Source organism: Tauraco erythrolophus, chromosome 1 (assembly GCF_009769465.1).
Source record: "Tauraco erythrolophus isolate bTauEry1 chromosome 1, bTauEry1.pri, whole genome shotgun sequence".
In the NCBI taxonomy this organism is placed as follows: Eukaryota; Metazoa; Chordata; class Aves; order Musophagiformes; family Musophagidae; genus Tauraco; species Tauraco erythrolophus.
This window is the reverse complement of record NC_141465.1, coordinates 61,643,087-61,658,809: the sequence shown is the minus strand read 5'-3', so window position 1 is coordinate 61,658,809 and position 15,723 is coordinate 61,643,087. Positions and strand designations below refer to the sequence as shown.

Sequence of the window (15,723 nt, the reverse complement as noted above, 5' to 3'; positions counted from 1 at the left end):
CTTCTAATAATCAAATTTTGCCTTTTTTTCTTCAACTGTCTCTCCTATAGCTGACCTCTACAGTACTAACTAAAAAGCCATCAGTTTGTTGATCTCGAAGACACAATGTTTTGTCCACAGCAGCTGGTAAGAAGCACTCTTTTTCTGAAAACATACAAGCAGAAAATAAACTCAAGAATGCTGATGCAAAAAATAACTTGTTTTGGCAAGTTCAAGTATTTTGTGTGTGTAATCTGCAAGGTGTTGGTAGCAAAGCTAATTTCTACTTCATCCTAAATATTGTAGAACAATAACAAAAACAAAACACAAAACCCCCAAACACCAGTGCTTGCCAAGTGGGAAAAAAACCCAAAACACACTGGTAGAAGAAAAATATTTACTTCCCAGCATCTAAAATTATTGTGGGCATTAGAGACCATTTAGGAAAATGCCCTTTAAAAAAACACTGAAGTGTTATTTTAATAACTTGAAACAGGAGACAGAGCCAGTGCTACTGATCCATGAAGTCTGGCTCTGTTCTTCCTTCCTCTAGCAGGCTGAATTAAGGATCACCTGTACTACCCTTGCAGCCTCATCTCTTTGTCAACCACTAGCCCTCTCTGTGCGAGGAGAGTTCAAAGCACAACTTCAGAAGTAAAGCACCTCCCCTGGAAACGTAAAATCAGGACAAAAAGTTTGAGCTGGCCAAAGCATAATCCCAGGTCATGGTGAAAGACTGGATTTCCACATTCTTGGCTATTGTGCCTTGCCTGCTCTCAGTACCATGAAAACACTCTGCTTATTTTGGCCATCAGCTTCTGGACTCTTTGCAGGCTTGTGGAAAAAAACCCACCTCTACTTTTTTAATGGCTACTCATTTGGTGGCTGTTCACTGTCTGTTATTCAGAGGTTTCTTGCTATACAGCACAGCTACTCAAAATAGACAGCTGTCCCAGCAAAGAAACTGCTAACTTGCCAAGTGTGAAGCCACGCTTTCTTTGACAAGAAATCAAAACTGTCATCCTGGTCATTTCTTGTACTCACCCTGTTGTAAAGCAAACCGACTGATGTTTACAAAATGCCCTCTGCTTCCTTACAGAGAAACAACTATGGCCCCACTCGTATACACTTTAAGACTCATTAAACTCCCAGTCATCTTTCTAGTACTTTCCCAGTCCAAGGACTGAACATTTGATGGTGCTATCTACAGCTGTAAACATTTTAACCTCAATATTTCTTCTTGATTAGAACATGTACGTAAACGAGGCTCACAGAGTCCTCCGAGGTGCAGAATAATCTTGAAACTCAAGTTGGAGACATTTCAACCAACTGCTAGAGAGCCAGCTTTCCTCTCAAAGCAGTATGACTGTAAGGAAGCATTACGTGCCTCATGCAGACTAGCTAACAAGCCTTGCTGAGCAGCTCAGAGACACTAATCCAGGTAATGCTGTGTTGGGCTCTGCCCATACCGACACACCAGCCTGTCGCAGTGCCGACACACACCTCCTTGCTGGGTGGCATAGATGTGCCTTTGAGTTCCTTACACAGACCACTAGGGATTGCCCTTACGACAGGGACAGACGCAGTCGGACATCAAGTATGAAAGCCAGTGAACTTTAAGGCCATGGGAGGTGATCCTGTACATCATAGGGAGGGCATCAGATTGACCAAGGGAAGGTCTGACTTGCAAAAAGAGGGCTTGTCATGTGAACTTGGCCATCTTTGAGCCGACAAGCCCTGCTAAGAGACAGCACAGCAGAAATGGCCCATACTGCTTCCAGAACAGCAAGCACCTCTGCATGCTGCTCTGAAAGTGGTTAGATATACCAGTTGAGACAGCCCTGCTTCACGCTGAGTGTGTGCCATATACACACACTTTTTACAGCTGAGAGTTTTAAGGACTGGCATTCATGCAGCCCACTGCATAGGAAGTCACACTTTCAAAAAAATCTCTCTATTTTTCTGGGCTTTGCTTCTTATTTGAGTTATAATTGGGCAAAAAGAGGAACAGACTAAGCTTTCTAAATACATGGCTTGTAGTTTCACACTGTGCACTTCAGCACTCCCCATAAATACGTACAGGTGTGTAGCACAGCAATAAAAATTACAGGGAACATTGACTGGGAACCCTTCCTTTGCAAACAAAATTATCATATTGTGTATGACCTCTGTGGAATGAGCTGCTGTGGAATCTAGCTGGAGCTAACTCAGAAAAAGAGTTAAACATGGATGAGAAGACATCTCACAGAAGCGCTGGACATCTGGATGTATATTCAGTAACTGGAAAAGTAAGAATTCTGCTCTCAAATGATCAGCAATCGAGTCTGCACATAGTTTGAATACTGCTCGACTAGCTGGGGCAACGCACCATTGGTCTTAACTACATCTGTAGATGTGGTTGTGATTCTAAACTTTCTTCCAGTGGTAAAGAGTAAAGAATATATATCACATTTTTCTTGCTTAGAACTTTTTGGTAGGGTGTAGCATCATCAACTCAGGCATGCTTTCTATAAATGTGAATAGTGGCTGAAAAACAAAACAAAAAAAAACAAACCCAAAAACCCTTCTAGAAGTTGTCAGATAGGACAGCTGAAGGGAATGTTATAATGACTAAGAGGCTGGATTCACTGCACAAAACAGCTATTTCTAGTGATAAAGCATAAAGGTTAAACAACTGAGGACAAAATTGCCAGATGTAAAATGGAAAGTTTCCAATTTAGGAGCAGCAGAGGAAGAACACAAGTTAATATGCAAGGACCAAATTAGAAATATAAAAATCCTCCAAGCCAAACCAAATGCCATTGAAAATAAACTCAGTAACTCTCCTCCTTCTCTTCTGCTCCCTGCATTCCAAGGAGGATTGAATTTAGAATAACCATGGGGAATTTTAGAGAAACCTTACACTAAAATACTGAACAAAGGCTTTAAAAGATAGAGACACTGTATTCGCTTAAAAGACACTATTTCTGTCTTTATTTCTGTCTTCTAGATTCTTCTTCACAGTACTTCTGTGTGAAAAAGGAATAAATGTTTTGGACTTCAGTTTTCTCATGAGTTTTATCTTTAAAAAAGATTGGTAATGATTCTTTAACAGTTTTGAAACTGGGGTAATAGCTGATCGTTTCTACCTGGCTTATTAACTGGAAGAAAAACCAAACACAAAAAAAACCAAACCACCCCTCCTCCCAAAACAAAACAAAACAAAACAAAACAAAAACACAAACCAAAACACATCAACAGCCAAACACTTGGCAAATACACAAAATCCACTGGTTGTTGACTTTTCATCCTAGACTACACTTCAATGGTAGCTTTGTTAGGCCTATGTATAGCAATACACTGTCAGGCTGGGGATCCTATGCTTCAAAATTCTTTGGCAGATGGGTCTTACAGGTCTTACACAAATTTTTCTGGCATGAGCTGGCAGATGTCCCACTCCAGGAATAAAAGCTATTTCACTGCTAATAAGTCAAGTTTATTATATAATGTGGCAGGACTTAAAAAATAGAGTCCACTGTGGTATTCCTCACATTCAGGGGATATCATGAATTTGTTCAGTCCGTGACAAGGGCCATTACAGACTGAACTGTAACTGAACTCTTGAAAAATGGGTGTGGTAGCTTAAATATCAGCACATCAACAGACTGGTAGTTGGCTCAGCTGTGGTATAGCTTTTCTGTCAAACTTGCATTTTGGAAAGCTCCCACAGGATTTGACAGAACGAGGAGCTCCCACACAACCATGATCCCGTTGCAAAAAGCAGACAGACACAGGAAATTGCACTGAAAATAAATGAGAGACATATGTAAGAAAAACCTGATAGGAGACAGTACATTTAAGCCTGAACAATCAGGAGAAGCAGAGTGTCAAATGCTGCAATCAGATGAAGAGAACTCAGGACTTTCAAGATAGCAAACAGTGGCATGACATCTTATGGTGCTGCACCTCTTACACAGCTACATGGTATCTCTGCATGTGCCTACGCTCCCATCAAACAGGCACTAAAATTCCAGCATAGAAACTGGCAACCAAAGGTAAATTGGTGATACTCAAAATTGGCAAATTAATTTCACCATTGATCCCTCTGATTCAATCCCTGATCACCTAGCAAGATTCCTTGCAGGTTTTAACATCTGATCCTACTGGACATAAAACATAAACCCAATGGCCATATGTGATATTTGCAAGATATCTGCCAGTGAAGCACCACTTTCACTCTTATGATTATGTCAAACACTCAACTGCCCTCTGCATTTTAAGAGACGTGGCTTGCAAAGTGGTATTAGTTGACCTAGTATTTAGGTATATCCAGACAAACAGAATAAAGTAGAATCAGCAACCTCCTACCTAATGTTTCAACACTCCTCCCCAAAAGCTGCATCTTAGGTTAAAGAGTAAATAACATCCCAAACTACCAAGATTCCTCACATTATGTGAGCAGCCTGAAAAACTCCACTGAAATGCAAATGTAATCAGTTATTCAAAGAGGAAAATTATTTATTGATAATACATTATCAATAAATTATCAATTTATATTGTATCAATAATTATCAATTATTATTTATTGATAATGTCTCTTACATTGTTTCTCAGCACTGAGACAAATGATATAAATACATTTCACAAGTAGGAACAACATGCCATTAGCTAATGCTGAAGGTAGAATACAGCAGGAGATGAAAGAGTGGATACTGGGTTATGCCCTTCACCTGACAGGTGAACATACTTGCATCTGTGATTCTCAAAGCACAGTTCTTAAATAAATCATTAAATATATTGAGCAGGACAGGCTACTCTTCTACAATCCAAAAATCATATGAAGCATTAACAGGAGTTAAAATCTATCCCCTCTGAATTTACGAGAGAGACTCATCTTACCTGAACTTAGCTCTATAAGCAAGTCATCTAGTTCAGCTTCACCTGTATCATCACTGGAGAGATAAGGACCTCCTGATTCAAACTAACCTAAGCTAAGCATCTCAAATATACCGGAAGGATTTCCTTCTTCAACCCTCCCCAAACCATTCAGTGCTTTCCACTGATTGTGGCACAAGTGTAGATGACTTGCTCAGAGCGGACGCATACTTTTTAGCTAAAAGCAACGTGAAATAAATCTCACCTCATGTCCCAGAAAGAAGAAACTCCTACAGGAAATACCCTTGTCAGGTCAGAGACAACCTAATTAGCACTTGAGAGGGTTTCCTGCCATCCGGCTGCTATCAGCGGCTTACTATTATTTACAGGGAAGACAACAAAGGGCATATGCAGAAGAGTTAAGATGCAAATCAACCTGTCTACCAGGAGACAGGCACACTATCCGAGCATATTTCTAAAAAAAAATAAAAATATCCGTTCATATTTCTAATAACATATGAACATATGACAGTGAAGGAAGGAAGATCAAAATGCTCTCAAGCGTGCAGATAAAGACAATATATGTCTCTATTCTGGTAAACTCTAAGATCAAGCTTTCGCTTCACAGCTTTGCAGGTGTACAGCAAAGGGGGAAGTACAGCACGGAGAAGCTGACAATAAGAACATGGGAATTCTAAAAAGAGAGGAAAAGAAAATACAGAAAGCATCTTAACCTCCAAACATAAGTGTGTGCAAACACAAAAATAATACACTACAACTGTAAAATCAGACTTACGTGGATTAGATTTAATTTCTTATAATCTACTTTTGCCCAAAATAGATTACATCTTTCTAATGCACCTAATGAACTTCCTGCATCTTTAAGGGTTTGGCTGTTAAATCTGCCTGCTAAAATTTGTCCACTGGCATCTATTCTGAGGCATCTTACTCCATGTCTGGATTTTGAGAGATCCTGAACATGCTCACAGTTGTATTTAGGTGACTGCTGTTCAGCACTTTCTATGTTGGCCTCAATATTTTGGGAGATTTCACAACAACTTGTTAGTCAACAAACAAAATCAGCTAACATAGTCAAAATAGGCATATTCAGGTTGTTACTGGAAGGTAGGAAGGTGAACAGACACGGGGTAAGCATATAGGTGTATGGCTGTGCTACATAGAAAAAGCCCAGGAAGCATAAGATAACATACAAAGAAAAAAGAGGTGTAGTTACAAATGCTGATATTTCGTAATGGACTTTCTCTCCAAAAGGTCAAAACTAAAACCTCAATCAAAACTAAAGAAATACCAAATATTCTGCAACAGTACTCACACCCTCAGTGTTAATGTAACAGCAGCACAGATATAGAAGAACTGGAGTGCAGCTGTCAGTCAAACATTTAAACTCTTCCTTGAAGTAGGTCAGGATTTCCAGGCAACCAGAACATAAAAACAAAACAAGTGACCTCCATGCCTGTTATAACAAATCTCCAGCAGAGTCTGGGTTTACGAAATGACTGGGCATGATGCAAATGTTGGCTGCTGCACTGGAGAGACGGGCTTATTTGTCATTCCAGAGAGACTGTGATCAGACAAGAATAAAATTATAATAAAATAGCAGAGGAGATGGTAGATGTTTCCCACCCCTGTAACACACGCCTTGCCCCTGAAAACGCATGCCTTGCCAGTTCCAGACTGTTCTTTGACCAACATGGTCTTAAGCATGTAGGCTGACCATATCAGAGATCTTCACCTGCAACAGTCTCGAAACAGAAAAAAAAACATTGCTCCTGCTGGAGCAGAGAACTAGGTGGTAGTTTGCCAGCTCATAAGGGTTAGATATCCTCAGCAGTCCACAGGACAGAACACTCTACTAGTTGGTGGCTAGCAGCTTTTTACGGACAGGCTGTGTAGCTATATCCTAGAAATAGTAAAAGAGAGAAAGTTCCTCTCAGCTCACATCTTGCAGGCACTGTAAGCTCTTAGTTTGAACCCCCCTCATTCCCACTTCCTGGACACGCAGCAAAGATTCAACCAACTCCAGAAACATGCAGGTCTTCTTCCTCAAACTAAAACTGAGGCTTGCCTTATCAAATCTTTCAGAATCAAAGATATACTTGTGTATGTACATTTCCTCAGTTGAGCTCAATATTAGGGCCACTCGACCTCCTGGGAGAGGATGTCACTGTCATGTCCTTTGCACCTCCTCTTCCCTCCTCTGCACACTACCACAAGCACTTACCTAGGAAAAGCCATAAGCTAGTGTCTTTCACACATTCATGTTGTGGCTGCATTTTGGGTGTGAGTGAACTTTCGTGCTTGACATACATCAGAGGAAGTTACTGCACATACCTACGCAAAGTTATCACGACGAGGTCAGTGTCCCAGCTTTTAGCATCGAGTCAGCTCCTCGCTTTGTGCTTATGCCATTCACGAAAATGCACTCTCCCTGGCCCGGTGTGTGGAGACTCCCACTGTCTTGCTTCCACATCCTCGTGAGACAAGGTCAGGCAGAGTGTATTGCTGCAGGGTAGCAGCAGGGTTCGGATCGTGTTTCTGTCGTGGAACTCTTCTGGGTACAAACATGACTGGCCACTAACACAGTTGCATTAGTGCCAACTACCAAGTGAAAACACTGAGGCTGAAGGTAAGCTGTGGAAACTGGTTCGCCTCCCCAACTACGTGAAGTGAAACAAGTTGTTCTGCTTTTCATGAGCTTAATTGCTCTCAATATATGTGGTTGCTAAAACCAAGCCTGAACAGCGTAAACCCTGCAAACTGGGCATCAACCCTGAAGCATTTGGCTTGCCAGCTGCATTGCCCTTGCTGTGTATATATACACAAAAGCTCCATATACTCAAAAGGACTAGTGTTGCAGAGAGAGTGGAGAGGCACCTCTTAGACTGCTCTCGGGCAGAGCAACTACCCTGCAAATGAGCAGCGTGCTGGATTACATGGCAAGGGGAGATTTGGCACTTAGACTGCTGCTGCTGTGTCAAGGTAGGCAGCCTGTCCATCCGTAAGGGTTGTACGAGCCTGGATGAAGTGTCTGAGTAAGTCCTGCCCAGGGGCAGGGACCCTCCTTTCTCTATTTTCACCTTCCTTATCAGCCAACATTAGTCAGAATCATAGAATCATAGAAGGAGGAGGTAAAACCACAAGAAGCCATTTAAATCTTAATTCCCTGGAGTCCTCTAACACTCCCGTAGTAAAATTAAGGCCTCCCAGGCATAGTCTGAGAGTACTACTCTAATAAGTACTTCTGGAGGGCTGGTCTGCTAGCGGCAGGAATGCCCTGGCTAAGTTACGCCAGGCCAGCTAATGAGTAGTTCCATAAAAATTGATCCATCGCATGGTTTCAGGGTTTTCAATTCTGGTTTTCAATTCTGCTGACTAGATGACATGTGGAAGGTGGAACTTGGAATCACAGTATCAAGAAGAGTTGAATAATACATCCTATTCTTTCCTCCTGTATAGTTTCTTTGGAAATGTACTTTGACAGAATCAAGTAGATCTGTTATTCATCTTTCGGCCACCTCTAGCAATAATCACGGTGTCAAGATGATACCAACACATGACAGCAAGTAGATCTGCACACAAGGTGGCCACCTACGCTTCTGGGCTGTGGTCTGCTTAGCGCGAGCTAGTGTCTCTCCAGAGCGCAGCATGTATCTGCAAAAATTAATGTGGGAACATCGCTAGGTCTTTCAGTGGAGATTAACAGTATCTTCTTTGGCAGTTAGCCAGAGGCATGTGAAACAGCCTACAACTGCTCTCATGACATCCTATACAAATGAAGGAGATTAGTAATAAGAAGCAAGCATTTTTCTTTTCCGGTAGTGAAGCTCAGGTACTTAGAAAATTTGCCCTACACTGAATAGCAAATAAACTACATACATACAGTTGGACAGACAGATGGGTTCTCCTGTGCATTGCAGCTGCCTACATCTCAGAACATTAGCACAGACATCCCCTGCAACTAGGATAAACCCTACTACTGAATGAAATTGCTCTCTATCAGTCTAACAGAAGAGCCTCTACTACATCTCCCAGTGAGTCTACGCACTGTCATCCTGGCCCAAACTGAAGTGAAGGACAAAGACACAGTAATATGAAAAGAGCCGCACCTCTCTGAAACTCAAGGAGGGAACACTGACTTCACCAACAGATTCAGACAGCGACTTTCTGCATTCAGCTTTCTGTGCACCAAGCTCACTCACAGAGGAAACTGAGTAATCCCAGGTAGTTTCCTTTTGAATCACATCTACCGACATTTGTGTTCTGGAAGAGAGGAGACAAGCTTATTTACTCTGGTGAGAAATGTCTTACCCTGCCTCCATGTTTTGAGACAAGAAGCTACCCTGGTCTCTTTGGGTCGTAGTGGGAGGTAATCACAACCCAACACCCAGGGACTGGTGTTGCCAGCAAAATAAGGCACTTAAGAAGTGAAGTGGTTGCAGGGCAAGTCATCATGTGGCTATTTTAGAGGCCATGACTGGGATCTGCTGTGCCTTTTTGTAGATTTGGTAACACTGCTGTATCTTTTTTCTCCAAGGCCAGAATTGCTTTCACTGGCGGGTTGATAGAGGGGAGAAGGAAGGGAGCGTATTTTGGAAACTTTATGAAACATGTAGCCCACATCAAACTCTCTTCTCTCCTCCTCTTGAGTTTTGCAGAAGGAAATTAACATTTAATGTAAACCAGCCTGCTTTGATAGCTGCCTGAGTGCCCCATTAAACATTTTCCACACCTCAGGGGAGATAAGTATCTGGTCATAAATTCCAATTTGTCATGGATTTTCTAAGTCACAGGTTGACAGAAGAAGCAGTTATCACTCTCTGATCAGTATGCAGAGACCATTACACTCTTTAGCAATACTCTTCAACAGACACAGCACGTTAGACAGTAGATTTAAAAAGCAAAGCCCTTCGGTTTTGAACATAAGGCTCCTAGAAAAATGTTAGCAGAGATTATTTAACGAACATAGCACTGAGTCAGTAACAAAATGCAATTCCCTGCTGGACAAGTGCCATTATTTGCTGTGATTATAGTTATCACTATTCATCTTCTATTTACATACCATGTAAATGTATATCATATTTTGTAACAGCACACTGAAAACAAAGCCCCTGCTTAGAAGAGTTTTAACACTTCTGCTCCAGTGACAAATTTAGTTCTATCAAATATTTAACAGCGCAGCAATGTGTGCATCCTGGAATTATCTGGGGCAAACATTTACATGTGCTACCCACAACTCCACCCAGAGGTGGTGAGCACTGGAGGACAGTAACTGCAAAGAAAAAAAATCACCCTCCCATCCTCAAAGTCCAAGACAATAAGGCAGAAAAGTAACTAGCCAAACAAGATTTCATCACTAAGATCGCCAATTTGTAGTCTCCAGCCTTCAGCCTCCATCCCTGGGTGAAAGGAACGAGGAACAAAGCGAGGAGACTCAGATGATAACAGATTTGCAAAGGTTGTGCACACAAAGCAGTTTTCTGCAGGCTGGGCTCTAATGCCTTTGTAACTTCCCTCTATTTAAACTAACTAAGAGTTTTGGCTGTGAACCAGCATTCCTAGCTTAAGCACCTGCACTGAATCTAAATTCTAGGCGAGCTGCGAAACTGTCCTCCTAGACTAAGTGCCTAATTTCCTCTGTATTGCCAAACAGGAGAGGTGCCCTCAAAGGCCTCCAAAGAGAGGCTCTATTAACTTCTCTTTGCTAAGAAATCTTTCTTCTTTGCCTATCAAGACCCTGACTGATCTTACAGGCAGACCTGCAAACTGTATCACAGAGCAACACAAGTCTGCAATTCTCCAGCATGTTTCATTCCTTGACATATGCTGCCAATTCCAACCCAACAGCTTCTTTCAATTTATTCAAAGAATCAGGTCTTTTCCCTTTCCACCATCTGACTCTAGAAAGCAGTATCTTTTGAGGGACTCTCCAAAACATCCAGAGTTTCTAAAGGAAAGCTGTCTTCTTTCTGCAAAAACAAGCTGCATCTCTCTTCAGCTTTTTGCTTTAGGTTGCATCATCCTTTGCTGTTCTATCGCCTGGTAAGTGTTGACAACTATGAGCCACTGAGTCATTGATTCAGGAGTGGCTGTATGAAAATGGGTCATCTGAGTCCACACCACTGGGCAGGCGGGAGGAAGAAGGCCCGGTCTGCGCACCAGCTGTCAAGCTGTCAGCACAGCAGAACAGTATTTTCCCCCACATCAGATTACTGACATGATCTGCCTGGATAGACTGCTCCAGAGGATCTCGCGATGGACACTGCTTGCATGCTGTTGAACCTCCTCCTGATAAGCTGGCCCAAGTAGCAGTAGGCTCTGCCTACCCCTGCTTTCTCTCTGTCCTGTAGATTTTGCATCATTAATTACTGCTTATATCTAACAATGGGTATCTAACGGGTACCTCAGCAGCCAGGAAAGCAGCACACAGAGGACGTACAACAGAACGCACAGGAGCCAACCTGAATCTTTACTTAGTCACCAAACAGTACATAACATGAGATGGAGGGCTCTTCTCTGGTACTGTGAAGCAAAAGGCCCTGTCTCAAGTTGCTAACTGTTACAATTTGCAGTCATTTGCTGTAGCCTGTGTTTGAACGCTGTAGTCCATGCTTGAGGTGGTTCTCTTGCAGCTGGGGGGGGCGCTGGCAGGAAAGGGAGCCCATCATGGCGCAGAGGACCGCCCTGGCATTCGAATACATCTTGTCTCACAGAAGGCCTCTTTCAGAGCTACGAAGTACTTACCAACAAGAGAAGAGTCGCTTCTTTCTGGCAGCCCTAGGGGAGCACACGACTGCAGCTACGTTCATTAACCTGCCCTACCTACAGAAGCATCTCTGTCGAGGACAGCATTTGCATCAAAGTCTGCCTACACGGCACCACGAGGAAGTGGTAGAGCAGAGGCGGGGGGAGAGAGAGAGAGAGACACTCTGGCTTGGTCAAAAGGTGGTAAAACTGACAAAGTGATCAGCATAAAATGGATGTAGGGAGAAAAGCTGTCATTTATTACCTCCTTAGGTGACGATTATACTTCTATATTTTCCAGAAACAGAGTCTAAGGAAACAAAGTAAAAGTCACATCCAATCGCTTGTGTTTCTCCTGGCGTGACACCTTTCTGAGAAATCAGCTTTTCTGAACTCACGCCGACCAACTTTTATGACCTTGATACAAATCTCTCAATCTTAGTTCCTGTCACTCGAGTTAGTAAGAACCTTAGTTTTTATCTCCAAAAATAGCAAATTTCTAATCTCATCTCACTCACTGGGCTGGAGGATGTTCAAAAAGGTGACTTGGTGAAGTTTAAAAAAGGCTAACAAGGAAGAAAACTGGGCAGATTAAAAACATATAAGTAAATTATTTTAACCTCCTGTTTTGTTTTTCTTTTTTAACTGGGGGAGGGGAGCTTTTCCTAGGGACTGCTGGAATGTGCAAACAGGTGAGCTGCTACCAGGGACTAGGCTTCTGCAGAGGGCTGCAAGGACGCATTGTTCAGCTCTGCTCCCAGCCAGAAAGCTGTGCCTGAATAGGTGACGGACTTAGAATCATAGAATCATAGAATGGTTTGGGTTGGAAGGGACCTCAAAGATCATCTAGTTCCAACCCCCCTGCCACGGGCAGGGAAACCCTCCACTACACCAGGTTGCCCAAAGCCTCATCCAAACTGGCCTTGAACACCTCCAGGGATGGGGCATTTACAGCTTCTCTGGGCAACCTGTTCCAGTTCTTCACCACCCTCAGGGTGAAGAATTTTCTGACTTTTACTCTGGCACAGTATAAGCAGTACAAAGGGCAGTGCAGTTTGCTGGGGCTCCCAAAAGAGCACAAGTGATATTAACATCAAAGGTACACTTTTTCTCTTAGTCATGTCTACTTTTTTTGGCAGCAGAGAGGGATATGGAAAATTGCAGTGGGCAGAAACATTCCAGAATTAATATCCCAGTACTGGTACTCGTTAATATTTTGAACAGCTTCTGCAACAGGTACTTCTTTCTGTTCAACCTAGGAGACACGAGGGCTTATTTCTAAACTGATTTTGTTTGGTAAAGGTGAGATTAATCATCCTCATTAGCACTTTTACTTTAGTGCAATAGTAGTTCCTTACTCGCCTTCCTGCTACTCATCTCCCTCACCACCAGGAGCATTTAGAGTTGAGGACAACCACAGGCAAGCGAGGCATGAGGCACAGCCTTAGATTAGCGATGCCTACGTGTGGGATATGGCTAGGCTACTTTTGATTTCGTTTACAGAAATAAGGCCATTTTACTTGTGTTCCCTTGCAAGTGTATCTAGTGGTGAGGGAATATCCCAGGGTAAGATTTCTTGTGCGATATGAGTTTGTGAAATAGCAAGCTGAGTCTGCTGATGTTGAAAACGCAGCCTATTCTGAGTTCTTTCTAGCATTTTTTTTTTCACATGCTTTTCTTGCAATAGGAGAGTGGCACTCTGCCTCAGTGCTTACGTCAGCCCAGAGGACCCCTCCCAGACAGCCTGTGGAATCAGCGTGTAAGCTTCTTGGCACGTGTTTCGTTTCTGTTAGACACAGAAGCATCAGAAAGAGAAACGAAACGTGCTCTCTTGGAAAATATGTTCTCTCAGAACCCAGAAAACCTTAGCCTTAGCTAACTATGAGACGACTGTCTGGCATTGAGAGAAAGCAAAACAAAAATTCTGTAAGGAAGGATTCTGAGCACATAAATGTTGGTGTGAAAGCCATTTCAGTCTGATTTATGGACACCAAGGCTGTGGTCTAAATGCATAGCCCAGATCATTAAAAAAAAAAAAAATCTGAAGGAGATAAGTGACCTAACACTCCATCTATGAGCTTTGGGAAGTTGTGAAGTCATAGCGAATGATGACACTTATTAATGCCTGAGACTATACACCGGTGCAATTAACCGCTCACACTGGGAAGTGTTCGCACAAAGGCTTGCAAATCAAACGCTACTTGTGATGCTTACATTCACTTTGCCATGTGCTGCCCTTCCTTTAAAGCACAAAACACTAGCCAGCCCGGAGCGTATGCACAGATCTATAAAAAAACCATTGCTTACTCATAAATCTGTGATTTACTGTGGGACCCCACCGAAGAGAGCAGGTTCGCTTCCACCTGAAGGTACAGGACTACAGGAACTCCCGCAGTTCTGAGTAAAGAGATGGGAGACACCAGCTCCAGAGGCAACTGGGAGTTTCTTTGTGTGTGGAGCAGAAAGGAAAATCCTCCGCAGCGGACCTGCTCGCTGCCCTGTTTCCATACCTCCGCTTGCCCAAGTCCCCATGCCCAGTGAGGCCCCACCGCCGGCTGCCACCGCGGCACTGCCCGTCCCCAGCACCCACCCCACCTCACCTGCTGTACACCAGGCACTCCATGTGGTTGATCTCCTTGTCGGAGCGGTAGCGGCTGTAATCCTCCCACAGGTCTTTGATGGCAGTGACCGCCAAGATGAAGAGCACGGGGGCCAAGGCCAGCTCCGGCTGGAAGGCGTTGACGGCTGGCACGAAGTTGAGCAGCGCGATGAATACGAAGTAGACATTGGCCAGGCGGTGGAACTGCTCAAAGAGGTTCTTGGGCAGGAAGGAGAGCGCCGTGTACTTGGTGGTCTTGAGGCGGTTGCTGGCCAGGACCGTCCTCTTGGACCTCTCTACCTCGGCCTCAGGTAACAGCAAGTTGGAGCACACCAGCCGCGTCTTACTCTCCTTCTTCTTCCTCCGCCTCCTCTTCCTCTGCCTCTCCTTCCCCTCCGGCAGTACCTGGGGCGCTCCCTCTCCTCCTGCCGTGCCCTGGGACATCGCTGCCGCCCTCCCAGCCACCCTCGCCCGGGCAGCGCGGGCAGCTCCCAGCGCCAGGCACGGCCCTAAGTTATCATCCTCCGCCGCCCGCCACGGCTCTCCTTTCCTCTTCCCCTCCGGGGCGGGGAGGAGGGCCCTCTCGAAACCTCTCCTAACCGCTCTGGCGGGACCTCGCTCGCTTTCTCCTCCTCCTCCTCCTCGGCCGGGGAGGGGACGTGGGCCGGCGGCGAGCCGAGCCCTCCTCCCGCGGGCCTCGCCCCGTCCCGTTGGCGGGCCGGGCCCCGGGCGTGGGAGATGCGGCGGCCGCCGACCCGTACGCCGTGGCGCGGCCGCCGGCGGGGCGCGGGGGCGCGGGCAGGGCCGGCGGGGGCGAGGGCGGGGGGGAGGCGGCGGGGCCGCGGGCGGGGAGCGGAGAGCGGCGCTTCCGCGCGCCGCCGCCCCGCTCCCTGCGCCGGGCAGCCGGCGCCCGCGGGAACGGGTCCCCCGCCCCGGGACACAGGCCCGCGGGAGACGTTTTATCGGCACCTTTTGACTTTCCGTTACACGTGGGGAGGAGGAGGAGGAGGAGGAGGTTTGGGTGTAGAAAGAAAAAAATTTGCACTGAAGCGTTCGCAGCTCCGCACCGGCCTTTATCCAGCATCGCCGAGCAGCGGCCGGCGGGAGTTTTTATCAGCTGACTCACGTCAAAACACTCCACTTTCTGACCGAAACCGTGTGCCGCGGTCGTAGCCGTCTCTGCGCTTAGTAGGGGCGATACGGCAGGACGTGTCCTGACTCCCCGCTTCTATCCGGTGCAGTCGGTGTCGGACGTGGGGTTCGGGACAACGCCAAAGGAGGCGACCAAAATGAGGTTTCTCATGGAAAACGTTCGGCGCCGCAAGCCCCAAGCCCGTCCAGGCGCCAGTGTGCTATAACGTGTGTTAGGTTTTATGTGGATTTTTGTATTCCCATGTGGTGGGGCTTTCCAGCGAGGGATGGAAAATGCCTACGTCTTGCCCTGAGGTTTGCGCTCTGCGCTTTCTGGAGAGATGCAGTGTGGATGAAGACGAAAAACATGATAGATAGACTTGCAGAATAGAGAACAA

General features: G+C 45.0%; 1 protein-coding gene across 1 annotated transcript in view; it reads right to left on the bottom strand.

The window, feature by feature from the left end:
• ATP10A (ATPase phospholipid transporting 10A (putative)) overlaps positions 1-14,638 on the bottom strand; it is a 116,858-nt gene extending 102,220 nt beyond the window's left edge. Inside the window, exon 1 of the mRNA XM_009987211.2 lies at positions 14,196-14,638. Within this exon, the coding sequence (XP_009985513.2) occupies positions 14,196-14,638 (443 nt within the window). The remainder of the gene's footprint in view (positions 1-14,195) is intronic.
• Between the last annotated feature and the right edge of the window lie 1,085 nt (positions 14,639-15,723).